Source organism: Prorops nasuta, unplaced genomic scaffold, assembly GCF_024137725.1.
Source record: "Prorops nasuta isolate Cenicafe-Biocafe unplaced genomic scaffold, Cenicafe_Pnas_1.2 PNAS00007, whole genome shotgun sequence".
Classification (NCBI taxonomy): domain Eukaryota; kingdom Metazoa; phylum Arthropoda; class Insecta; order Hymenoptera; family Bethylidae; genus Prorops; species Prorops nasuta.
The window spans coordinates 360,279-386,253 of record NW_027116804.1 but is presented as its reverse complement, the minus strand read 5'-3'; the positions used below and the strand labels follow the sequence as shown (position 1 = coordinate 386,253).

At 37.5% G+C, this 25,975-nt stretch overlaps 3 protein-coding genes across 17 annotated transcripts in view; 2 read left to right on the top strand and 1 right to left on the bottom strand.

Moving 5' to 3' along the window:
• Positions 1 to 31: 31 nt before the first annotated feature.
• On the bottom strand, positions 32 to 4,606 carry Naglu (N-acetyl-alpha-glucosaminidase). Of its 9 annotated transcripts, none has more exons than XR_010822846.1 (16): positions 4,191 to 4,485; positions 3,961 to 4,121; positions 3,718 to 3,899; positions 3,425 to 3,643; positions 3,118 to 3,345; positions 2,970 to 3,033; positions 2,746 to 2,891; positions 2,588 to 2,672; positions 2,371 to 2,520; positions 2,124 to 2,266; positions 1,877 to 2,036; positions 1,627 to 1,817; positions 1,145 to 1,530; positions 922 to 1,037; positions 524 to 598; positions 32 to 455 (listed from the first exon to the last, which is right to left on the bottom strand). XR_010822846.1 is itself a non-coding variant. In XM_066729211.1 (15 exons), the coding sequence occupies exons 2-15, from the start codon at positions 4,273 to 4,275 to the stop codon at positions 982 to 984; spliced, it is 2,256 nt and encodes a 751-aa protein (XP_066585308.1). In that variant the 5' UTR covers positions 4,276 to 4,356; positions 4,494 to 4,606; the 3' UTR covers positions 32 to 981. The 9 variants fall into 9 exon arrangements, 4 of the variants coding, with proteins under 4 accessions (XP_066585308.1, XP_066585309.1, XP_066585310.1 ...); XR_010822847.1 differs by having other exon boundaries at positions 32 to 451; XR_010822844.1 differs by having other exon boundaries at positions 524 to 1,037.
• Positions 4,607 to 5,835: 1,229 nt separating this feature from the next.
• On the top strand, positions 5,836 to 9,445 carry LOC136774780 (uncharacterized). Of its 4 annotated transcripts, none has more exons than XM_066729240.1 (8): positions 5,836 to 6,381; positions 6,460 to 6,544; positions 6,638 to 6,784; positions 6,876 to 7,041; positions 7,123 to 7,340; positions 7,426 to 7,587; positions 8,532 to 8,710; positions 8,790 to 9,445. In XM_066729240.1, exons 3-8 carry the CDS (start codon positions 6,675 to 6,677, stop codon positions 8,927 to 8,929), a joined length of 975 nt encoding a protein of 324 aa, XP_066585337.1. In that variant the 5' UTR covers positions 5,836 to 6,381; positions 6,460 to 6,544; positions 6,638 to 6,674; the 3' UTR covers positions 8,930 to 9,445. The 4 variants fall into 4 exon arrangements, with proteins under 4 accessions (XP_066585337.1, XP_066585338.1, XP_066585336.1 ...); XM_066729241.1 differs by having other exon boundaries at positions 6,617 to 6,784; XM_066729239.1 differs by having other exon boundaries at positions 5,836 to 6,544.
• A 5,709-nt stretch (positions 9,446 to 15,154) lies between these two features.
• The window catches only part of LOC136774801 (protein kinase C-binding protein NELL1-like), a 56,730-nt gene continuing 45,909 nt past the window's right edge, over positions 15,155 to 25,975 (top strand). For 3 of the 4 annotated variants that reach the window (XM_066729287.1, XM_066729286.1, XM_066729288.1), the window contains exon 1: positions 15,155 to 17,389. In XM_066729287.1, coding sequence (XP_066585384.1) covers positions 16,777 to 17,389 — 613 coding nt within the window. In that variant the 5' untranslated portion in view covers positions 15,155 to 16,776. The remainder of the gene's footprint in view (positions 17,390 to 25,975) is intronic. The other variant, XM_066729289.1, reaches the window with a different exon arrangement.

Here is a 25,975-nt window from a genome sequence, read left to right as displayed (position 1 = left end):
GATAGTAAAATTATTGCATTAAAAATTATAATTATGTCCTATTATTATTATATACTTTAAAAGTAATTTTGGCTTTATTTTTAACCAGACCAATATTGAAGGTGCTATTATGTCGAGCGAAAACGCATTATTAGGTAACTTAAAACAACCTAGGATATCAGCTATAAGCGCCAAACGAAAAATTGCAGAATGTTTAAAGTAATATAACGCCATACTTATAACGATGAAACTATAAACGCATATAAAAGATAATAATTTATTTACATAAACCCACTGTATTACTAAAAAGATTAATTTAAATCATTTTCTTCTCTAGAAACTAAAGTTGAAAGAAGGTCAACTGTATTATTTACCACGAGGAATACTGCACACGAATTCTAGTACCCGAAGTAGGTCCTTGGTATGGACGACATTCCTGCGTGTACAACGAGAGCTAAGAACTCACACAACCCTAACTTAAAATTGTAGAAGTTAGCTGTAAGCTTCATCTGTATTAAATCATTGATTAGTCAAAATATTTTACCTTTTGTTCATAATTTTGTAACCATTGTTTGGAGCAAATAATTTCATCTTCATATATGTGTAACTACACAAAGATCTGAAATTAGTTATTTAAAATTTTGTCACTCTCATAATTTTTACGTTCTATTTAAAAAAAGTGATTTTCACTTTTAGTAAAACCCTTATTATTAAATATATTATATCTAGAAAGAATTATATGGATTTGTCTGTTTTGTATAAATAATGTAATAAACTATGCAGTGAATAAATTTGGAAAACTGAAGGCATTTTATCTAAAAATAAGACTTTCTTTGTATTAATTGCTATAGTTCCTAGCTTATATTCATCAAAGAAAGTTATAAATGGTATTAATTTACTATAGAAACAGCTATAATACAAAGCTGATGTTGATAGTATCACCTGGTACATTATTATAATTATTTCGTCTTTGGTTATATGTAAATATATAGGTTTGTTATATTAAATAACCAATTGCCATTTGGTGAATATTCTTTTGGCAATTTCAATGCTATCCCCTGGAAAAATTTAATTTTAGGATTTCTCTCTCTCTCTCTCTCTCTCTATATATATATATATATATATATATATATATGTATGCAAGAATAATTTAATTTATACGTACCAATTGGTTCTTCAGGATAAATTTTACGAGAAAATGTAAATGGCTGTTCGACTTTGGTAAATATTCTTTGAGAAATTTCAGTCATGTTGAGTAGAATATTTTTTTTCACGGAGACGTGCAATGCTTCTAGAAATAATATCCATCTGGGTTTAAAATAATCTATTATAACTCCTGACCACTGTTTATTGGCATAATCTCGAATTTCACCATTTGGACCCCAGAGAGTAATTTGATTTCTAGCATTGTATTCATAATTTTCCCTCTCAAATGCGTCACTTGCCATAGCCTTGGCATCTCTCAGCCAGCTGCCCAACAAAAAATGCTTTTCCGAAGCTAAAATTTCCTCGAGATCATCGAAAATCTCTAAAAGTAGCTTTGAATTGCTTCTGGAAGTGTGAAACAACTGTGTCATTACACTTAAAGTCAAGATATGCGCACGCAAAATATGATTTATTGGATGGCATGCCGAAAGCTTTGCTTACTCTAAAGAAGGAATATCCTTGGTATTACAGGCACTCAGAATTCGTGTATAAATTACATCAGCCGTTGACTGAAGAGCTTGTCTGGTTACATCGGTGATGTCATATTGGTACAGAGAGCTATTTCCGTGAATACCGGAAGCGGCTAATAACATTGCCCATATCTCGGTTAACACTTGCCGATCGTACCAAGTCTAAAAATAAATTAAATTTTACATTTCCACAGGTCATAATAATGATTAAAAACATCTACCCATGTGCTTATTTTTAAGCTCGGCCGCCTTGTAACGACGTAGTGTCCTCTGATTCTCTCAGTACCAGTAAAATTATATATCGTTGATCCTAGACTTTTCCAAGCTTTTGCAGAGTTCTCGTCGTAATACCCGTATCTTCTTAATGCATAAGTTTCAAACCTTTGAAAAATGTTGTTGGTTTTATCAAAGTTATATACAATACACATACTACATGCGATATATGCATTGATCATTTTTTCACTTTACCAAGTAGGAAGATCCATAGGTGATTTTCGATATGCCATTTCGTTCATTAGGTCATAGATGACATAATTTTGATTAATGCCTTCTGGAGTTAATCCAGTTCCTATCATAGTACTTCCATTCATATTTCTAGCTTCAAAAACTCTCTGTTAAAAAAAGAATATATAATAAAGAAATAAGGTAAAGAATTAATTATTAATCTTATGGTGCCATAAGGCGTTAAAATTTGCAATATATATTGCTAGGATACCTCGTTAATTATGCTAGAGGAACCAAACATGCCTAGAACACCACCAAAGTTATGAAGCATGCACCAGATAAATGGTTGACCATAGTAAGAACTCAGTCTTTCGTATTGTGGGAATTGTTCGGATTGGAGATCCAGCAATATCATGCGTCCCTGTAAAAAAACTTTAATGTGTTAACTTTTAGAGGAAACGTTTAATGGGGATAACATTGCCACTTACTATGGGAACTGATGTTACAAAAGCTTTTACTCTTGACTTAGTCCAGAAAGGCAAATCGTGATAAAATAACCAGCCTTGCATTAACCTTAAATCAAATAAATTAGACAAAGATATAAATTCAGTCAGCTTTAATCTGATATACTGCTCTATTTGTATACCATATAGCCGAAGGATCGACAGTCTTCATAGTAGAATGTATGGAAGCACCAACATTTCTTAGATATTCTAAGCTACTATTAGTAGGAAGATTTTCGTTAAATGTATCACAGCTATAAATATGATCTGTTCCAAATTTTTCAATGTACTGTAAATTTAAATGATTATGTTACTGATTCCTATATATAATAATACCTATAATCCATCGAAACAATGTTTAAATTACTTTTGTTAAAAATTTTTGTCCCACAACCAGGAATAAAGGATCTGTTGGTTCAATCAAATATGGGCTAGAACAAACTTTGATCAATTAGTATAAATTCCCGTTCATTTCGTATAAACTTAAATAGTCTAGCTTACAATAATTTATTTACCAGCAGTATTTATCTTCAAAATCATTCCATGTACCGATTCTAGACATTCTAGCATTGGGGTATAGCCTTGAGAAAGCCCTTGGCACGAGTCCAGCAAATGCTGGTAATACTGGTATTATTCCAAGGTCCCTCATCATTTTCAGAATTTTCTTTTGAAGAATGATTGATTGCTCATTCCAATTTGCAGACAGTGGACCTGCCCAGCCACGAATATTCCCCATTCTTATCCTATTGCAAAAAAATTGTGCACCTATCACATATTGAAAACTGTTATTGAAAATTACACAAATAACAAATATTATTTTACCAAGGCAAAAATGCTGGTCCTCCAAGATGTTCATCAATTTCACTTTTCGTTAAATTTAGCTCAGAATAAACTTCTGTCCATATAGCCTCCTGAGCAGTAAAAGCAAGTGCCAGATTAATACCATTCAAGGCCATCCAGTCGATATTCTTTTGCCACTGATCCCATTGCCACCAAACTGAGCTATATCCCACTGTACAAACATTTTGATAGTATCTAAATCTGTGAAACAATTATGGAACATTCAATATTATAATCTGTATTGAATAATTAAAATAGATGAGCAAATTAAAAACCTATCATTAGATGTAACAGTGATATTCACATCTGGCAATGAATCATAATTTAGTCGAATCTGGATTCCTTCCCAAGAGACATGTGCATTGCAGTAATGTTTTAAATAAAAATGTAATCCCCATGTTGCAGCGACACCTGATGTAGCAATAATGCTAATTATACCTGAAGCCAATTTATTTATCTAAAACAGGACAATTTCAAAGGTATTGCTTATGTTAAAAAGCCACAATTGAAATCAATACCTGAAAAGTATCTTTATCACTGGGACCTATGCTTGGATCAATGGAGAAAGAGAATAGGTCACCATCCTGACCTAGCAGCCTCTCTGCAACACCCTTCGCAGCTTCCTCTTGTATGGTTGGTATAGCTTGTGCTTTTAAATGGCTTAAAGTATTTTGAAAATCTAAAAATAAATGCATCTTGGTAAAAATTGATAAGTTCAGTGTTATTTGCTAATATAGGCTGCTCCTACCATCAGCTATTACAAAAATATTTATGCATTGTAATATCATTAGAAAAATAACTAAAGTCCCTTTTTTCAGTAAGTAAATCATCATTATTGTTAGGGGGGTTGTCGATTGTCCTACATTTGAGAGGAGTTATCCTGTGTCAAGATCTTCTGGAAGACGTTAAGTGTCCTGGATTTAAAAAACAGTTTAAAAAATATTATAATTACAATAAACACGTCGTATTTTTTCTCAAAGCTTGGCTTGGCAGTTCCACCCCTCTCGCGGCTCACGCTAACGTGTTCCCCCACTCCAGCATCGAAACTTACTGCGAAGCTTTCCTCATATTTACGCTATTCCCCTATCTGTAGCTATACACATATAAATACCGCTAAAATAATGTTGAGAACATTTCATTTCACCGATATAATGAAATTGCTGAAAATGCAATTATCATTTTGAAATAAAACTGTAGAAAAGGAGATTTCGTAATGCTAGAAATATAGGGCATACGGCGAAACGCGGGACAATGGTACAGTCGTATTTTTCAACAGAATTTGATGAGACTAGTAATAATTAAAGCCATTCTTCATGTAGATTGTCCTAAAGAGCTCGCATTTTCGATATATCCTATAGTTTTCCAGTTATGAATGATTGAAGATGGACGTGCGCAACAGCTGATCTACGCGAGAGAAGAAATATGTATTTGTGCGCCGTGCAACTTCAAACGTTCATAGCTGAAAAACTATAAGCTTTATCGAAAATGCGAGCTCTTTAGGACAATCTACATGAAGAATGGCTTTAATTATTACTAGTCTCATCAAATTCTGTTGAAAAATACAACTGAACTATTGTACCGCGTTTCGCCGTATGCTTTATATTTCAAACATTATGAAATCTCCTTTTCTACAATTTTATTTCAAAATGATAATTGCATTTTCAGCAATTTCATTATATCGGTGAAATGAAATGTTCTTAATATTATTTTAGCGGTATTTATATGTGTATAGCTACAGATAGGGGAATAGCGTAAATATGAGGAAAGCTTCGCAGTAAGTTTCGATGCTGGAGTGGGGGAACACGTTAGCGTGAGCCGCGAGAGTGGTGGAAGCTTGGCTTTCTTCCTAAAAATTTTTGCTTTTCGTCCACCTCAAAAACACGGGACAATGGTACGGCTCTATTTCTCAATCGATTTCAATGTTTTTGGGCTTGTTGGAATCGTTAGGTCTGGCACCTCGTCATAAAGAAGCCCGATTTTTCGATTTGTTTTGCGTTTAAATAATATTAATGCGAATTTTTAAACAATTTTATTTTTTTTACGTTTTTTGGAAAATACGGCTTTACTTATGACAAAGTGCGAGTCCTAACGATTCCAACAAGCTCAAAAAAATTGAAATCGGTTGAAAAATAGCGCTGGACAATTCTCCCTCGTTTTTCGTTCCGTAATGTTGGCTACAGAGGGCTTGAGGGATCCCGCTCACGCGTGCTTTACCGACAGTACGGCCGGTATTCATAGTCGTTGTCCGGCACCGGCGTCGTCAAGTAGCGCCACCTAGGAACTCTGAGATTTTTTGAGGAACTATAACGCCAACTTCGCCTATAAAGTGTCACCCCCTCCCCTCCCTCCAACCCTCCCCCAGGAGGCCATGGAAGGCCGGTGAAACATTTGGAGTTACAAACTTACAAAGCTGGCTGTCATTTCTGATTTTTCGAACATTTTATTTCACCTTGCAATTTATATATTTATATGCTAAAATATCATCTTATTGTGTCAACAAAGCAGCATTATAATCATGTTTTTGTAGATTTTACAACATATTTAATTATTTTGATGTAATTTTGATTAAAGTTCACAATTAGACATTATCTGGAATAAAGAAAGTTTATAAAATACAAGATAATCGGTATTTATCGTGATATTTTATTTATACAATTTGCGTAAGCTAGACTGTGCACACTTCAATAGTTGTAACGTTGTAACTAATTGGAGCGTAGAATAACTAGAATACAAAATTAATGAGCTTATCTCTCTTAAAACTTAAAAAATCAGTCTTTGTATTTTTTCGTTCATTTTATAAAAATTTATTATCTGAAGATGACAAAATCATCTTGTTTACATACTCCTTAGGACACACACAGACCATAGTGTGTCACAACTCACACAACTGTCACACAGGCCGTCGTCAGTTGAAGACTGGCATTTAACATTTAACCTAGGTGTAATTTAAATTATGTGCAATATTTAAACCACATTTTTACGAGTATCTCGGTATTTACAATACAGAACATTTTCAGAAAAAAGTCTTCGAGTTAATTGGAACGATTTATATCTTATCAAAAGAGGATTATTTAAGCCTCTTCGGGTGGAACTGGTTAAAAGGTTAGGATGATTTATCCTTTATAAATATATCGTTATTGAACGATATATTTATTGAAATATTATTTGCTAAAGAACTAATATAGTTTCACTTAGACGACAATCGGAATAATAAATTAATTAGAACTTGTCCATGGGATTTATTGATGATGAATTACAAGAAGTATCAAAGCTTTGTCGAAATGTCGTTGAAGGAAGCCGTCTTGTCTCTTGTGTGCGCACTATGGTCCGAGTGGAAATAACGTAATTTTCTGCAAATTTAATATTTCATTACTTAACAGGAAACAATTACTAGGCTGTGTTATATACTCTTGATTCTTTAAATTTGCTTCAGGAAGACCACGTTTAAGAAAGTGATTGTCTGCATTCAGTTTCCTGACAGCTATCCTACCACTCCGCTTTTGCTCGAACTAAAAAGCAAGACCTTATCAGTTAAGTTATTGGATGGTTTGTCAGAAGTCTGTGAAAAAGAATGTAGAAAACTCTTGGGCAAAGCACAAGTAAAATAATAGTCATATTCTTTTAAGATAAATATTTCAAATTGACTATTATATTCTAAGATTTGTTATGATTTGCTGCAGGTATTGCCAATCCTTAAATTTATTAGAAGTTTTGTTGATGAAAATCCATTAATTTGTTGCTATGACGAGATCACTGAATTGAAGAAGATTTTACAAGAAGGAGATGAGTTGAAATTGCGCCAGAAAACTTCGGCTATTAATTTAAAAGTGAATCAAGGTCTATATTATTTTAAAGTCAGACTTGCCATTCCAGATAACTATCCAGATAGCGCAGTGATGTGAGCCATTTAACTTAACAAATGTTTTGTTTGCATTTTGACTATTAAGAATTTATCATAATTAAATGTATTATTTTGAAATTAGTTTGGGAGAAGCAGATACAAATTTACCACCGCTATTCACACGCTACTTATTAGGTCAAGGAAAAGAATTAAGCAGAAAATGCATAGAGCCTGCATTGAAGAAGCACAATATACCATTTGTACCATCCCCATCATTAAAAGTAGTAGCTTCATTTTTAATAAGGTGGGCAAAAGATTTCAAAAATCTTTTAAATCATTTAATGGAGTGATCAATGATTGTCTGGCACCCAGGGATTAAAACGACCTCGCTTGAAATTTCGATTAGAGCGAAATTGAACAGTTTTAACGGAATCGTATCGTTTGACGACAACATTTTTTCACTGCTTCCATTATTTTCCTTTTACTCGTCAGAAATTGCTCATAATCTTGAGACTTTGACATGATGTTTATTGACACTGCAATAATCTTGCTAAATTTTTCAAAGCTAAAATAGGTGAGGACACATTTTGGTTGGAACTATCATTGTTACAAAAGATATTGTAAAAAGTAGAGAACAGAGAAATATCTTTTCCTAGCATTTACTCTATTTTATTCTCAAACTGCTTCGCCTCAATAGTTTTCAGGTGAAACAATGGTTCTTAGTGTGTTTATTTAAAAAATTATGGATGTTTTGCGAAAACTAAATGTTTGATTTATTCATGCTAATCAATGTATTTCTATATATAGAATACTAAATTTTTGAGGAATTTTGGAGGAAAATGGAATAAATTCATTTTGACGAAAACGCGTGTTATTGACGATTATCGATTAAATGTTTAAAATTCATCATATAAGCCAAGTAGTTTTGAACAAAATCGAATACATCAATTTTACGATGATTTAGTGTTTTCTTGAAAATTGCTGTGTTTGTACGATGTATTTTACGATTCAACTGATGACTACCAACACGTTTTTATCAAAATAAATTTATTAAATTGAGCTCGGTAACTCCTAATTAAATTTCGGTAAAAGCACTAGTGTTAAATGTTGATAAAATAATAACGAAGAGTTTCTTCGTTTCTTCAATAATGACAAGTGGTCCAGAACGGTTGTAAAAAGTGCCAGTAATTATTATTCTAAAAAAATGTATGCCTAAAAAGGTCTAATAATTGAAAAATGTTTTTTCAGAACCGCCAAAACTTTACCACAAGAGAATTGTCAACTATGCAGAATTCTATGCCTACCTTTGAATCCAGAAGAGGTAATAGTAAACGAAATGGAAGATTTACACGTCGAAAGGCTTTATTGTGGACATCTCTTTCATTTGCATTGTCTTATAACTTTTATGAAAACTCCCCCTTTCCATGGTGAGCTCTCATAATTATTAAAATTGGAGAAGGCTCAGCTCTCATGATTTATAATCAAATGTTTCATCAACAATTATAGGAGGTAAGAAATGCCCTACATGTGGACAACGAGTCTATCACGACAAATGGGGCTTAAGCGATAAGCTTGCAGAGGAACGCTGGGCCCATCAGCAAGCAAGAGCCAGGGAATTGGCGGAAGTTGCTGACTTTTTTGAATAAAAGTCCCGGGGACAGCCGATGTTGGATTCCGAGGAACCCACGCGAAGGAAATTGTGAAAATGGGCTGTCACATCGGATGTTTCCAGGCTGGACGATATTCCAGAAGATAATCATCTTAAAATGATCGAAGATCGCTCTATTGATTTGGGATATTCCCACGATATACCATTGATCTTTATAATATCGATAAAGGGAATGCAATATTTTTGTGACGCTATTTGGCGTTACAAAAAGCAATTAACTGTTAGCTTAACGATGCTAATTACATTCTGCTGTAAGCATGGCTACTATTGTAGTATATTAGAAAGCTCTCTCTTGATTGTTTTAAAATGCATTCAGGGATTATTGTAAAATCATTTTTGCAATTGCTATTAAAATAGCGCCTATTAGTCTCGTATAAAGTAAATTTGTATTTATGCATTTTCTATTTGTTTTATCGTTGTTTAAAAACTCAAAGAGAAACTGATCAAATGTTTCTCCTACTAAGAGAAATGTAATAAAGAGAAAGAAATGTTTTTTTTTGTAATTTGGTTGATGCGCCTAAAAATTTTAGAGATTAATCCTGAAGAGCGAAGGGGGAGGTTTAAAATAATAGAAAAGCCTAGGCAAACGGATGTTTTCTTGCGGCAAATTGTATTTTACGTCTACTGTTGTGCAGCATTTGCTGGTCTTTGCTAAAAAGAGACAAGAGAGCGAGCTTAGAAGGCCTTAGGCAGACCAATTCTCGATTATCGATTCAACGCATACGTGTCAACGCACTGTGTGCTATACATGTATAATAATGCAGAGTTGTACGTGAGAGATCTCGTCAGCTTACATTGGCTATGTTTTTTTAGTCGATAATACAGTGCTAAGTTGCGTCAAGTAAAACACTCGATATGATTGGTCGATTAGTCGGCGCTTCTTAAAATTGACCAATCGTACGGTGTACTTTACTTGGCGCAACTTGGCACTGCATCGACCAAAACAAAGCCATTCGCAATGAGCGAATAATCCAAGATGCAGTTGGTATATTGGAATCGACGTGTGAAATTCAATCAAAGAAATGAAGCATAGAGTGGCTGAAAAATATAAAATTGACTAGCGTTGGAGTATGCTTGTTAGGAAAGCTTTAAAAAAATCTATTTGAGAATCTGATGAAGCAAATAGATTGCTTTAAGGAAATTTTTGTTTCCATGCATGATCAGAACAGTTGTATTTTAGGGATAGAATTATGAGATATGTTAAGATGATGAAATTCAATGAAAGAAATGAAACATGGAATAGCTGAGAAGTATAAAACTGACTAGACTTGGAGTATGTTTATTACAGATTTTGAAAAATTGGACAATGAAACAATTAGATTGTTTTAACGAATTTACACATTTCTATCCATGATTGGAACAGTTGTACTTTAAGGGTAGAATTCTGAGAAGGGTACAAGGATCTACGTGAATGGAACACGTTGTAGGTAGTCGGATCCCATGAGATGGGTCATCTATTGACTAGGATGAATCTGTTGTGGTACCACAGTGATAATTTGAGTAAAGCGCGTACTGACCACGCTTACACATATACACACACATACATATATACTATATAAGACCCGGTACAACTATAATTGCACGTAGGGCAGCTTGGTCGTAACGCTTTGTGGATCAATAGCCGGGAAATGGCCGGAAGCCAAGTCCGACGATGTCGTTTCGAGTTTTGTCGTTGTCACCCAACGTGATCTAACCCCCTTCTGGGTTGTCCTACTTGTTCCCCGGGGTAGGCTCGATCGGGAGATCTCTTGACATGGTTATAAATGATCGACACGAGCACAAATTCCCCCCTCTCCTCCGATACTCGAACTCTTCTAAACCGGAAGTAGCGTGGCTCTGCAATTTGTAAGAATTCGCCATATTGCTTTTGTAGAAGAGTCTCGCAAAAATTATGAAAAAAATGAAACTAGTGTTTATAAATGTAACTAGAAAAAGAAACTACACCCTATGATGATATTGTATAAAGAGAAAAATCTGACAGTTTTCTTAAAATGATTCTGTAAAGTTTTAAAGGTCGACTTGGTGTGTTTCTTAATATATATATATATATATATATATATACACATATAAGGAAAGAAGTGGATGGTTGCAGCTGCGTTCACGGGTCATTTACGGTGTCCGTTACCCTTACACTCAGCCTTCGGTATTATATAGGTGTCTCCTCGCCTAGGATCCACTCGCTAATACACGAGACAGATATATATATGTTGAAAGGAGCACAGAGGTCACACGTACAACTTGACCGTGTAGAAAAAAGAAAAGGAAAGCTGTGTGCGTTTCTTCAAGGCTTGTCTAATTTTTCGTCGTCCACTTGGTCCTCTTTTCCGCAGATTCCGCTTTTACATCGTTGCGTTGGTCAATAAACTTTTGAATAATTATGTAACAGAATAAGAAAATAGAAAAGTGTAAAATTTATAACAAGATCTTTGATGTGCAAAAATGGCTAAAAAGTGAGATCCGGTGTAAGTTTTTGGATAATTATGTAACAAGAAGAGAATAGAAAAGTGTAAAATTTATTTGAAGGTCATTCATGTGAAAAATAGTCGAAGAACGAAATTTGGTAATCTTTTGGATAATTACGCAACAAGAAGAGAATAAAAACGTGTAAAATTTGTTTGAAGGTCATTGATGCGAAAAATGTCCGAAGAACGAAATTTGGTACAGTTTTTGGGTAATTACGCAATAAGAAGATAATAAAAACGTTGTACAATTTATTTGAAGGTCATTCATGCGAAAAATAGTCGAAGAACGAAACTCGGCAAAGGTTTTGGATAATTATGCAACAATAAGAGAAGAGAAAAATGTCCGAAGAACTAGGTGCGGTGTAAGTTTTTGAATAATTATGTAACAAGAAGGGAATAGAAAAATTTGTAAAATTTATGTGAAGGTCATTGATGCGAAAAATGTCCGAAGAACGAGATTCGGCGAAGAGTATTAGATAATTATGTAACAATAAGAGAATAGAAAAGTGTAAAATTTATGTGAAGGTCATTGATGTGCGGAAAATGGTCGAAGAGCGAAATGCGGTTTCAGGTATTGAATACACGTGGGTTTCCGAGAAACGAGGTGAAAGATGGTTTCCGGGGGACTTGATTGGATCGTACGGAGGACTCCCGCAACAATTTAACAAGTAGCGCGTCGCTGCAGGAGAAGCCCGGAGCAAGCACCTGGTGGTATATACACCCTGGATGTGGGACTGTTCACCATGGACACCCAGTGACCCTCCAGGTGCTTGTCACGAGCCCCCCACACTCTTTACACCGGGCTGACCGGTGTATTCCGTCTGTCCGTCTCTGCGTTCCAACTAATACATGCTGATGCTACAGCTTGCCTTCTGCTATATATAGGTGTGTACAGAGAGAGAGAGAGAGAGAGAGAGAGAGAGAGAGAGAGAGAGAGAGAGAGAGAGAGAGAGAGAGAGAGAGAGAGGAGAGAGAGAGAGAGAGAGAGAGAGAGAGAGAGAGAGAGAGAGAGAGAGAGAGAGAGAGAGAGTCCTTTAAAATTCGTTCTTACTAAAAATCTTAGAAGACGACTGGATGAAGGATTTGAGGTTATGCTTCTTCTAATTTGTATAATGGCTGAATGGCTTGTGTCAATTTTAGTCCTTATTCCTCTATTAGCTTAAATAAGTAAAAATAGGGTTTCTACTCTGGATTTTGAAAAAAATATATGTTTCACCTTTCGACTTGATCGAAATGTCGTAAATTATATACGGAAAGGGAAATCTACTTAGTACGCGTTTTTGCCAGTTTGTCTTCTGCTATATACAGGTGTGTACAAAGAGAGTTCTTTAAAATTCTTTCTCGCTAAAAATTTTAAGAAACGACCAGACCAAGAATTTAAGCTCCTTTTTTTTCTTTTTCTCATTTATTGCGCTAGTGCAGCAGTGCAGTGAAGAACAGTAGACCTCTAATTCGTCTAATAGTCACAACTCGCATCAATGATAGCCACCCCCCTCTTATTTTTTACAAAAGAACAAAGGTGATCTCCTCAGGATTTAAGAAAAAAATCTAAAAAATATGCATATATAAATTACTATTAATTTGTGGGAAATCGACCTGTCGACGTGATCAAAATGTCGTAAGAGAAATAGGAGCTTACCTAATGTACACTTCTGGCAGACTGTCTTCTGCCATCGATGTACAACGAGAGTCCTTTAAAATTCGCTGTCGTTGAAAATCAAATATGACAAGCGGAGCAAGAATTGAACCTCAATTGTCTCTTAGTTTATATAATGGCTGCAACTCGCATCAATGATAACATACTTCTCTATCTTATTTTTCGCAAGTGAAAATAATTTTTCTCCTTTGGATTAAAGATAAAAAAAATATATATTTGAACTGTAAACTTGATCGAAACGTCGTAAGAGAAAGGTGAGCCTACCTAATATACGCTGCTGGCAGTCTGCCTTATGCCATTGCTATACAACGAGAGTCCTTTAAAATTCGCTGTCGCTAAAAATCTAGAAGACAAACGGACCAAGAATATAAGCACAATTTTCTCTTAATTTGTATAATAACCACAACTCGCATCAATTTTAACACCCCCCCCCCCCCATCTTATTTTTCACAAGAAAAAGAAAAAAATATATATATATATATATATTTGAACTGTGAACTTGATCGAAACGTCGTAAGAGAAAGGGGAGCCTACCTAATATACGCTGCTGGCAGGCTGCCTTATGCTATCGCTGTACAACGAGAGTCCTTTAAAATTCGCTGGCGCTAAAAATCTATAAGACAAATGGATCAAGAATTTAAGTTCTATTTTCTTCTAATTAGTATAAAGACACAATTCGCATCAATGATAACACTCTTCTCTCACTTATTTTTCGCAAGAGAAAATAATTTTTCTACTTTCAGATAAAGAAGAAAAAATATAAAAAATTAAATACACATGACCTGTGAACTTGGTCGAAACGTCGTAAGCTATATACATGCAGAAAGGGGAGTCTACCTAATATACGCTGCTGGCAGTCTGCCTTTTGCCATTGCTATACAACGAGAGTCCTTTAAAATTCGCTGTCGCTAAAAATCTATAAGACAAATGGATCAAGAATTTAAGTTCTATTTTCTTCTAATTAGTATAATGGCCACAGATCCTATCAATGATAACCCTCCCCCTCTTATTTTTCACAAGAAAAAACAAGTATCCTTCTTTGAATTTTAAAAATAAAAAAGAAATTCTAAAAATTATATATATATATATATATATATTACTCTTAATATGAAGAAAATAAAAAATCTACGAGACAAGCTGACCAAGAATTTAAATTTATTTTTCTCCTAATTATTATAATGACCACAGTTCGCGCTAATACTTACTCCCCCTCCCCTTAATTTTAACAAGAGAAATCAATATTTTCCTCTATTAAATCTTAAAAAAATATTCCAAGAACCTACATATATATACACCTAATTTGGGGGAAGTCGAGACGTCGACGTGATCGAAACGTCGTAAGCTATATAGAGAAAGGGGAAGGGATTCGAGAAACGAGGGTGGAGAAACGACAGCGAACGGGGAGAACGGTGAGCCATCGGTACTACTAGCGAAGCAGCTCGGCAGCAGCAGCACAGAAGAAGAAAGGGTGGGGGGGGGAGGAGGAAGAGATGGAGGGAGGTAGGTATAGGAGTATAAAGAGGTTGATGGTGGGGGCCAACGATAAGCCCGCGTGCGATAAGTCGTTCGAGGATTATGCGAATGACAAAAAATTACCAGTAATATATATATATATATATAACTATAATAAAAAGAAAAAATTCCGCAAAGAATAGCACTTAAATCTAAATTTCAAGAGGGGGTTGAAAAAAGAATAAATTTTAATCTTCCATAATAAAAAGGGGGGGGGGGGAGGGGGAAGAAAAATGACAAAAAATTGCAAGATTACGCTCTTTCATACACACAAACACAATTACAAAGAAACTAGGGGTTGCGTTCGTTCCAAGAATCATAGGAAGAACTACCCACACACACACACACACATACAGAGTATAAGGTAAGCGAGAGTGGTCGGTGGAGGTGGTTAGCACGGTTAGGACGCGCGTGCGACGGTCGAGTGGTGCGCCGCGCTCCGCCCCCCCCCCCCCCCCCTCCTCCCCTCTTCTTGGTTTCTGCTCGCTGCCGCCACTGGTATCCTCCCCTTCCCCATTCCCTCCCTATATACGTTTTCGTTGCCGAGCCGTCGGTTCCGTAGCGCGCACGGCACAGACCGTGTACTACCGTGCCGCCGTCGCCGTTCTCCCGACTCTCCTCCGCTTCTGCTGTGGTGGCTCCGGCGCGCGTGCACGCGAGCACCGACACCGACCAACCGAGGAGCTCCAGTAGCTCTCTGCGCGCGCGCGCGCGTGTGTGTGTGCGCGCACTTCCGTTTAGAGGGTTTCTTCGCGTCTTGCCTTTTGGCTCTCCGCAAGACAGGCCCGAGGCCAGTCGGTGCGCGCGTCCCGACGCCGATAAAACGAGGCGCCGCGTGTCCTAAAGAGTCTCGTCCTGAACCAAGTCCTGAGAGTCGGTGTGAAGAGGAGGGTTCGGAGGGATTTTTGGTAAGGGGAGATTTTGGGTTTTGGGAGTTTGTTGAGGGAAGGGTGGAGGTGGAGGGGGGAAGGTTTTTTTGGAGAGGGTTGGAGAGGCTCGTGCACTACGTCCACGTCGTTGGGGAAGAGGCTGATGGACGATTGTCTTTTGGGAAAAGTCTAGGGGGAAGGGGTTTGAGGATCGAGTTGCTGGAAGAAAAGAAGGTTCTTCTGGAGAGACTAAGGTTAGGGAGGTTCGTCTACTACGTACACTACGTACACTACGTCGGAGACTCGGTAATCAACGATTGTCTTTTGGGAAAAGTCTAGGAGGGGAGAGTTTTGAGGTTAGAATTGCTGGAAGAGGAGAAGAAGGTTCCTAAGGGGAAGCTTCTTTCAGAAAGACTCGTGAGAGGTTCGTGCACTACGTTGGAGGTTCGAAGACGTTATCGAGGGATTTGGACAGTGAAGACTCGAGAGACTCGACGACGGTATCGAGGGATTTGGACAGCCGAAGACTCGAGAGACCTATAAGAGGTTTGTCCACAACTTTGAAGACTCGAATACGTTATCGAGGAACTCGGACAAGCAAAGACTGTCTTTTGGGAAAAGTCTACGAAGAGATGGAAGGTTAGAATTATTAAAGGGAGAGGAAGGTTCCTCAGGAAGCTTCTGTACTGGAAACTCGTGCACCACGTCCACTACGTCGAAGACTCGACCAACCAACGACTGCCTTTTAAGAAAGGTCTACGAGGAGAGGGATGGAAGGTTGGTGCCCAACGACGAGGCACTCGGAAAGACACCATCATCCTAAGAACCATGTCTTCGTCTTATGCAAGCTGACCTTCCTCAAGTTCTAAACCTCGAGGAACGCGTCGCGTGTGCGAATTTCCTTAGGACTGTGTGTGTCTGTGTGTGAGGTAGAGGTATATACAGAGTTTTCTTAATAATTTATTCAAAGTACAAGGCAAAGAATCGGAAAAAGAGCAAAGGTATCAGGTGCGGGGAGTTTGCTGGTGAACAAGTGCGTGCAGGACCCGACATCAAAGAGGATCCGGAAGTGGTGATGCCTCGCAGCGGAGCGGTGTCGTCGTGGTCGTCGTCGTCGTGGTGGTCGTCGCAGCAGTTGGACAGAATCGCGAGCGGGAGAGCGTCAGTGGGAGAGAGGAGGAAGCAGGAGGAGGAGGAGGGGGAGGAGGAGGGGGTGGTTGAAGAGGGCAGGATCGGTGGCGACGTAGACAAGGTAGTAGCGTGGACGAGTCGCTGACGAGTGCGGCGGCCATCGGAGCCTCCGTCGTCGTCCCCGTCGCAGGCCATGCGTTTAGGCCCGTGCTCGGCCGCGGGTACCGGGAACACGGCCAGCGACCCGGATCCTGACCCCCCGTGCTCCCGAGACCACCTCGAGACGTCGTCCTCTCCCGCTGGAACTGCCAGATTCCACACCCGAACGACGGTTCCTCCCTCGACGTCCTTCCTCGAGAAGGGCCATCATGAGAATTCCAAGGTCATCTTTCAGCCGATTGACAGGCTCCATCACGGTGACCGGAAGTGCCCCAGGAGAACCGCCGCTGCAGCAGCCACTTTCCAGTCTTCCGACTACAACGAAGCTGCTACCAGCAGCAACATCCTTCACCCTCCTCCTCCTCCTCCTCCTCCTCATAGTACCTCGAATTCTTGTCCTCATCCTGATGCTGGTACCACCCCTTCTTCTTCTTCTTCTTCTTCAACGTCCGAGTGCTGCTGCGAGCCTACGTCCGCCTGCTGCGACCCTTTCCTACGGACGAGGCTGCCCCAAGCTGACCCAAGGTCCTCCTCATCTTCCTCTTCCTCGTCAGCTTCCTCAAACCCCCTCAAGAGCACATCGAGACGACGAAGAACCTTCCTCATCGCCACCGTTGCTGCCTTTCTCGCCCTCGCAGTTTCCACAGGTCAGTTTGTTTGTTTCTGTTTGGATTTTGTATCTAGGGACGAGGTTTGGTGTCACGATGGCAAGTAGTTGATGAAACTGAGAGACTACCCTCTTTTACGCAAAGTTTGACCATACTATATCTAAATTTTGGTTCCGTGTACTCTTTTGCTTCTTTGATTTTCAATTTTATGTAACGAGGTGCTTCTTCGTTTTTCATGAACTTTATAAATTAACCTAGTCTCCGTTTACTCATTATGCATGTATATGTATACTGAGGTATCATGTACGAATCTCATGAGAGACAACGTACAATTAATTGACAAAGCTAAAATAATTTTTATCCAACGTCGTTTACTGAGTTTTAACGAACACAACGACATTATTGGCTAGATGCGAAAGATTTTTAGTTTTAAATTATTTTTTTTAGTATTCTTGAGATTTACGATCGACCATGGCCTTCGATTATACATTCTTCTTCTTGTTCTCGCAACTCGATAGAATTTCAGGATCGAATTTCAATCTTGAAATTTACGATCGTCTCTGATTAGTTTTGAATTTAATCGGCGTGAGTGCAGCACGCTTCGATTTTGGTTAGGAAGGGCCGCGTCATGCCGTCGCCGTTTGCGATAGCGCGCCACGAAGGCCTCTCTGCTCTTTATATTCATCTGACCTTCTTTTAACCCGCTAATATCTTTTAAATAAGAATTGAAACGATTTCTGCAGGAGACCCTCTCCCCCTCGAACCTTAACTCGCCTTATTATTCCAACCAATCTCTGTGTTACACTTATATACACTGTGTAAACAATTTTTGTAAAATTATATATATATATATATATATATATATATATGTTAGGTAATTGGTTTGTAGTCCTATGTAAATTTACAAGAATCAACGGTGCAACGTGACTCGAAAAATTATTCACGATTATTCTTGAGATTTTTCACCTGTAACTTGTAACAAAATGTTTTGCATTATTCAAACCTAGCATATTTTATGATTTTTTAATTCTAGTCAATTTTTGTAAAATTATATATATATATATATATATATATATATATGCTGAATAAATGGTTTGCAGTCCTATATAAATTTACAAGAATCAACGATGCAATATGACACGGAAAATTATTCACGATTATCCTTGAATCTCCTATTTGTACCTTACAACAAAATATTTTCCATTATTTAAAACTATCATATATATGCTTCTCGAAACCAAGTACCAAAAACTCGTCAAAAATCTGTATAAAATAAGAAAGAATAAATATATCAAATTCATTCGCTCTCCTCTTTTCAATACTCCATAAATCCACGTACAAAATTAATTTCACCATCAAATAACCATCGCTCCTAATTACCACTGCAAATTAACAAAAAATCAATTATACCCCAACCCACCCAAAAACAAACAATTCCCCTCTCAAAAAATTCCCCATTACATTCAAAATCATTTCAGTCGTTAAAGCCCACAAGAGGGTGTAGAATACATTACGAGCGATACGATTGTTCGAAATTTTTCGTATTCTCGTCGGTGTTGAGGCGTGTGGAGGTTCAACACTATTCCCCTCGAAAGCTAAATTTAAGAAATGTAGCGCCCACTCCGTTTCATCTCTGCCGCGCGGGTTGATAGGAGAGAGTTCGGGGGCTTTAGTCTGGATCGGCGAGTTTGGTAAGCGGGGGGGGGGGGGGGGGGGTGCGAAAAAAATAAAATAGTCCGCGGCAGATCTCGGGGGATAAATAGCGCGCGTGGGTGCGAACACTGTCTGCGCCAGAGAGAGAGAGAGAGAGAGAGAGAGAGAAGTCACGAAAAGAATCGGACGATCGTATTTTTGATACGTGCTACAGGGCGTATGGATGAGAGGTAACCTCTCCATGTCTCTCTCTCTCTCTCTTTCTACACGTCCAGTCGAGCAAATTAGTTTTCACGAGAGAGAAACTGGAGAGGCTATATTTCACGGACGATAAAATTACATTACGAGTATGTAAGTGCTGGGTCTTCTTTTCTTATTCGGTGCACAGGAAGGGAAAAAGTAAGACGATATATTATAGGCTGTATCATGTGCTCCTATTTGTGCAGTGGCGCGCGCGAGCGAACCGGCGGCGCGGTCCTTCTTTCCGGGCCTTTCGTTCGGAGTATCGTATAGTATGGTTGTAGTGAGGGGGGGGGGGGGTGACGCGTGCTCTTCCACCCTCTTCCTGCGTTAGGTGTAGGTACCCTTCATTCACGCACACACAAGTGGAACCCTCCGTACGTGAGCCAGACGAGCGACGCTTCAGCTTCGGGAAACTCTTATGTTATATATATATATATATATATAGTTATCAGATTCCTACAGCGATCGATGCAGGAACCAATTAGCTTTTTCTGGTTTTCAGAATGTTTTTCAGGAATATTAACCCCTCCCCACTACTTTAGCTCTTTTGGAATTGCAGAAATTTCATGGCACAGCAACGATGACTCCGATTACTGCTCGGTTGACTGCTCGACTGATCATCGTTAGCTACACTCGTTGTGCTCTTGACGTTGTTGAAATTCGAACTTCGAAACTCAAACCTCGCCTGTCGTACCCGGAACAGAACCCTGACAACGTGCTATTGTCTGTTCTAATATTTCCTTGCAAATTAAATTCGTTGTTCGTGATGGGTTTGATAGGTGTGTGTAAACAGGATCCGATACTTGGTATTTAAAGTAGAGATGTAATAGGTAAAAAAGGTTTTTTGGTATGTGTAATTAGTTTGCCGACTTGGAATTTTTGTTTATGTTTTCTTGCAAATTTCATGATTTATCAAGATTTAATACCCACGAAGCACCAAGTGACTTAAAGATATCTTTTAGACCTATTTTAGTCAACTGGATTAGTAAAAGACGTTTATAAGAGAACTTTTAATCAAGTGTACTATATGGAATATGTATATGTGTAAACAGGGTTCGATACTTGGTATTTAAAGTAGAGATGTAACAGGAGAGTGTTTTTTTGGTATATATAGTTAGTGTGTATATTTGGAATTTTTTTTATACGTTCTTGCAAATTTCATGTGTGGTTTTTCAGGGTTTAATATGTATATGTGTAAACAGGGTTGATACTTGGAATATTAAAATAGAGATGCAAAAGATTCGTATTTTTTTCGGTATATGCTGCAGAGTATCGATTTGGAAATCTTTTTGATGTTTCTTTGCGAATTTGACAGTTTATCAGGCTACGTACATGAACAAGATATTAAATCAAATATTATTGTATTCCCTCAATTTTACTTTGATATCTTTTCATTTTTAATAGAAATGAGTAGTTTTCAAGTACATTTTAATTATCACACAATAATTTTAAATCAAAATTAAATCATTTTTACCATGAATGAATAGATATAACATCACAACTAAGAGCTAACAATAAAATTTGCTTTAATATTTTCTCCATGTAAATGTATGTATACACATCGGTGTGAGAACCTTTTTAATATTCTCTTGCAAATTAATTCAGTAATTTATCAGTCTATGTTTATATATATGTATACAGAATCCAATACTTTAGTACGGCCCAAAGCAGAGATGCAAGAAGAAGAATGTCTCTTGATATACAAGTACAAGGTTGCTAAATTGAAAACCTTTTAGCAGCACCCTCGATATTTCCCAGTCCTTGCCGTTTAAGGTTTTAGTAGCGGCTCTTACCACCCTCCTTGGAGGGTTCGCTCCTGATGCCATTCAATAGAAAACCGATTTAGGAAAATGTTCTCTTTGAAAGAATAAAAAAGTTGTCTCTTTGCAAATTTCCATATTTTCCATAAAGAGATTAAAGTCTAGTAAGGAGCTTTTACGTTTTCAAATTGACACGTTGCAACTTAAGAAATATTCAATTTTTCTATATATATATATATATATGCAGAAAACTTTATTACAGAAATCTCTCACTAATACCTGCATTTAATGAAATGTAAACTAAAATTATGACATTTTTAATAATTATTTCAACGTTACGAATGAAAATAAAGCTTTTCTCATGTGTAAACTCTGAAACGCTTTTTAAGCAATGCATATCGGTCTATGCACACTTACACAGTGATTTTGAAATAAAAAAGTATAAAAGTATTAATATACGAAAAATTTCCTTAAAAAATGGTAAATCTACTAATAATTAAAGCGTTGGTATATTAAATATATATGCACTTACTACGCACTCTTACCTAGCTGCAACTCTATAAATATGCAGGAAGCGAATAAACAGGAAAGTTTCTTGTATCTTAGAATATTTGTTAATTTTCTTCCAATTGAAAGAATTTTATAATTATATATGAACATATACAAAATTATGCAATAAACTTTCAAAAATAAATAATTTATTGCACCTGAAGGGAATAGATAAAAGAATCTTAACAAACTATTTTCTCCAAATCACATTATAATAACAATTTAAGCAAAATTATCCCAAGTTCAAAGTCTCTCTCCTATACATGATGAGTTTTTTCATTCAAAAACTTAGAAATTATTTAACAATATAAAATATTGAAATAAAAGTTACTTAACAAAAAAATGACAGTCCTCAAGATCCTATCCATGTTACCTTGAAAGGTTCCTCGAAGGTCACACGAAGGTCATTTCAAGTTAATTCAATGTACCCATCCACCTAATCTAGCAAAACTTTACATTATACCTCAAAAATTCTCCAAAATATTCTCAAAATTAATTAATCATTTCCTTCGATCATTCGTTCACCAATTATTCCCACTTACAAAAATGCATATAGCATAAGTTAGGTGGGTGGGCTTGACCGAAATAGTATTCTCTACCACTACACATATATATACATGAATAATCATTCATCTATATTCACAATTTAAAATGGAAATAACCACGAAGTGACTGGACGAAAATATAAATTGAAATAAGTTTTTCTTGAAAGCTCTTGGAGATAAGCCTAAAGAATATTCAACGACAAAAGATAAGTGGTACCAATTAGAAAGCTCTTCGTCTAACCTTCGAATGACCTTTCAAGGTCGAATAATTAGTATATATCATCATACCCCCTCCCCCCGCCCCTGGGACGAAAACTAATTCGTATGAAAATCTATTTTCTGTAAAATATTTTCTACATAATTTTCAATATATTTCAACTAGGTTCCGGGTTAATAAACTCACCCTCTACACTATATATATATATATACATATATACTATATACACTACAGACAAAAGTAGTTATAGAGTGTTTAGCTTAGGAAAATAATGGTTTGGCACCTGCAGGCTTCCCGGTGTCTGAAAAAAGGGACGCAGTACTATACCACACACATACATATATATACACACAGTATCCGTGTACACGCATCAGTGTATGACAGCTGTTGTGACGGCTGGTGTTTGGGCCATGTGCACAGTGTACCGTGTATGCACATTTCGCACTTGGCTCGTTAAGTCTCTCGGTTTGGAGAATTCGGTGAGGGTGAGTTGTGGGGGGGGGGGGGGCAGCGCTGGCGCTGCCACTGCAAACAATGAGATTTTATTGGCTGGATCGATGCTCGTCGATATAGGCCATATGTTATATATATATATGTATATATGAAAGAGGAGCAAACAGCGTATGAGCAATTTTCACAGAATTGTGTTAATGATGGTTTGCTATAGGTTCACCACGACGGATCGCTCGAGTCGACCGCAGGGGGTTGGTGTGGGTGTTGGGGATGGTGGAAGGGGGGGGGTTGAGCCGGTGCCGGTGCCGGGGTTGCATAATACAATGAGGGAGAGGGGGAAAGAGAGCAGGGGCCGTTGACTTTAGCCACGACGTTATACTATTTCTCCACTGCACAGCCAACCCCCTTGCACTTTCTTACCCCCCCCCCCCCCTTTCTCCCTTTACACTTCTTTTACGCTCTTATCAATTAGAATCATTCGCCTCGCGTGAGCCAACACTCTTTTTTACTCACAGTCCTCGAGTAGTGGTTTTTATATATGTATATATGTATAGTTGTATCATGCATCGATCCACTTTGTGCGTATATGTATGTATGTATATATATATATAGTAGGTTTCCCAGGAAACTCATCAATAACAATTGTCAAATAAAATTATTGCAATTGTTACGAGTGAGTTGTTCCTTTTCGAGAATCTATAAGGATAATTCAGTACTTGCACCGTATTGACCTACAACACGCGAGTTTTTACCGTGAAATCCATCAGTGACTCGACTGTGTCATCAAATGATGTATGTTTTTTAAATTAGGATTTGATTGGGTTTTTCCTTTTTTTCTGGGAAATTTATTGGTGATCGATCGTATCGCGTGTTACGGTATCAGGGAGTTTTGAGATTGCTCGGGGTCTCGATGAGAATACCTTGAAGAGTATTTAAAGGACGAGTAGTGAATATTTAAACATGCATATAGTTTTGGAAGGATAAATTTTTGAAAATAAGATTTGTATCAGTAATGATTTTGTAGGAGGATAATTTCTAGATTAATCGAGTCACGTGTATTGTTATTAGAGATTTTCAAAAAAAGTGCTCGAGTTCTGGATGAAAATACCTTGAAGAGTATTCAAAAACCGAGTATTATACATATATTTACTCAATCTTTAAAGGGTTAATTAATAAAAATAAGACTCGTATAAGCAATAATTCCATCAAAGGGATAAAGCATCGAAAATTCGCTCTGTATACAAAAGTTCACAGTTTCGATATATATAGAGTGCTTGGGTTTTAGATGAAAATACCTTGAAGATCATTAAAAACTCCAGCACTATATATCATATACATAATTATAGAAGGATAAATTAATGAAAATTAAGCTCGTATCAGTAACAATTCCATCGAAGAATCGAGGATTCGCTCTACATACAGTTTGTATATAGAGTGCTCGGGTTCTCGATGAAAATACCCTGAAAATCATTAAAAAAACGAATCAACATATATAAGTTTTGCAAGGTTAAAATTTGCAAATAAACTCATATCACTAATATCTCAATCGAAGGGATAAGACACCGAAAATTCGCTCTGCATACGAAAGTTCAGTTTCGATATATATAGAGTGCTTGGGTTTTCGATGAAAATACCTTGAAGATCATTAAAAAACGAATCAACATATATAAGTTTTGCAAGGTTAAAACTTGCAAATAAACTGATGGTATCACTAATATCTCAATCGAAGGGATAAGACACCGAAACATTCGCTCTGCATACGAAAGTTCATAGTTTTGATATATATAGAGTGCTTGGGTTTTCGATGAAAATACCTTGAAGATCATTAAAAAACGAATCAACATATGTTAGTTTTCAAGGTTAAAACTTGCAAATAAACTCGTATCACTAATAACTCAATCGAAGGGATAAGGTACCGAAAATTCGCTCTGCATAGGAAAGTTTAGAGTTTGGACATAGAGTGCTCGAGTTGGGTGTTCTCGTGAGAACGAAAGAGGCAATAAAAAATGTTGACATCATGCGGATGGAATTTGAGGGAAGAGAGTTAGCGAGAGCAATTATTATTCGTGCGAGAAGCGCTTTGACGAGAACCGCCAATTCGATTTGTCGGGCCGAGATCGGGACTGACCGATATATTATTTCCATTTAAGAATCATTGCGGTCCGGGCACGGATAAAATTCCGCTGGCTTATATCAATAAGTAATATGACATCCAAAGAGGACGTGGCACGTATAGCACATACACACACACACATACATATATGGTATAAGCGAGTCGAGGTCGATCCGTGCATAAAGGTCGATTGTGCGAGACTCGATCCTTTCCCACGTAGCGTCACACGCTGATTTTCGTCAGTTTTTTTCGACCACCAAAGTTGCCATCACACTCGAAATTGACCCCTCCAATTGAACCTTTCGTGCCTTGAGATATATACGTTCCCTCTCTATACATATATATATATATATGTATATATATATATGTTATACCGATTTAGCGACTGACTGAATGGCTAAATCCAATTCAGCAAACTCGAGTCTTTTCTGCGGGTATTATATAAATATATATAGTACTGTATATAAGAAAGAACAATGGAAGATTCGTAAGTGACGAGATTTATATGGGAGCTGTAATAGATTATTATTGCTTCTTACTGCGCGTACTCATAATATACTCTATATATGTACATTATTATTGCAATGCCCTTAAAGGGGAACAGCTACTCTCCAATTTCCTCGATCTTTTTTCGAATGACAAACGTTGCTCTGCGTGCGTAAATGATAAAATGCAAGATAAGTTTAATATATATATATAGAATTGTAAAATTGTATTTGTACATATGAGTGAGTGAGAGAGAGAGAGAGAGAAATAGGAAAAAGACGAGGAGGTCGTATGACCCGCTGGCCCGAGTGAGTTCCAAGCAAGTCACGCTGCATCCCCCCCCCCCCTTCCTCACCGAACAGCTCGCTCGCGAGGGCTCAAGCAAGCCCTATAGCTACTACCCCCTGCAACCCTCGCGCGTAGTATTCACCGTTCGGGGGTCGGGGTTCATCGATCGTCCCCAATCACCCGCACCTTCTTCCTATATCACCTCCACCCCCACCCCACCCCAACCCTCTCAGCTCGACTCGCTCGACTCGTTCCAAAGACTCGGCGAGCACGATTTCTTGCACTACTGTTATATGTGTGCGTGTGTATGTGAGAATA

Excerpts from the sequence above, each read along its gene's own strand:
- LOC136774780 (XM_066729240.1), top strand. The coding sequence starts at position 6,675 with ATGGGATTTATTGATGATGAATTACAAGAAGTATCAAAGCTTTGTCGA. Across the intron at positions 7,042-7,122 it reads AACTCTTGGGCAAAGCACAA|GTATTGCCAATCCTTAAATT; the intron begins GTAAAATAATAG and ends GATTTGCTGCAG. Across the intron at positions 7,341-7,425 it reads TATCCAGATAGCGCAGTGAT|TTTGGGAGAAGCAGATACAA; the intron begins GTGAGCCATTTA and ends TTTTGAAATTAG.
- Naglu (XM_066729211.1), bottom strand. The coding sequence starts at position 4,275 with ATGATGATTTACTTACTGAAAAAAGGGACTTTAGTTATTTTTCTAATG. Across the intron at positions 3,346-3,424 it reads GGACCAGCATTTTTGCCTTG|GATAAGAATGGGGAATATTC; the intron begins GTAAAATAATAT and ends TTTTTGCAATAG. Across the intron at positions 1,531-1,626 it reads AAGGATATTCCTTCTTTAGA|AAGCAATTCAAAGCTACTTT; the intron begins GTAAGCAAAGCT and ends TCACACTTCCAG.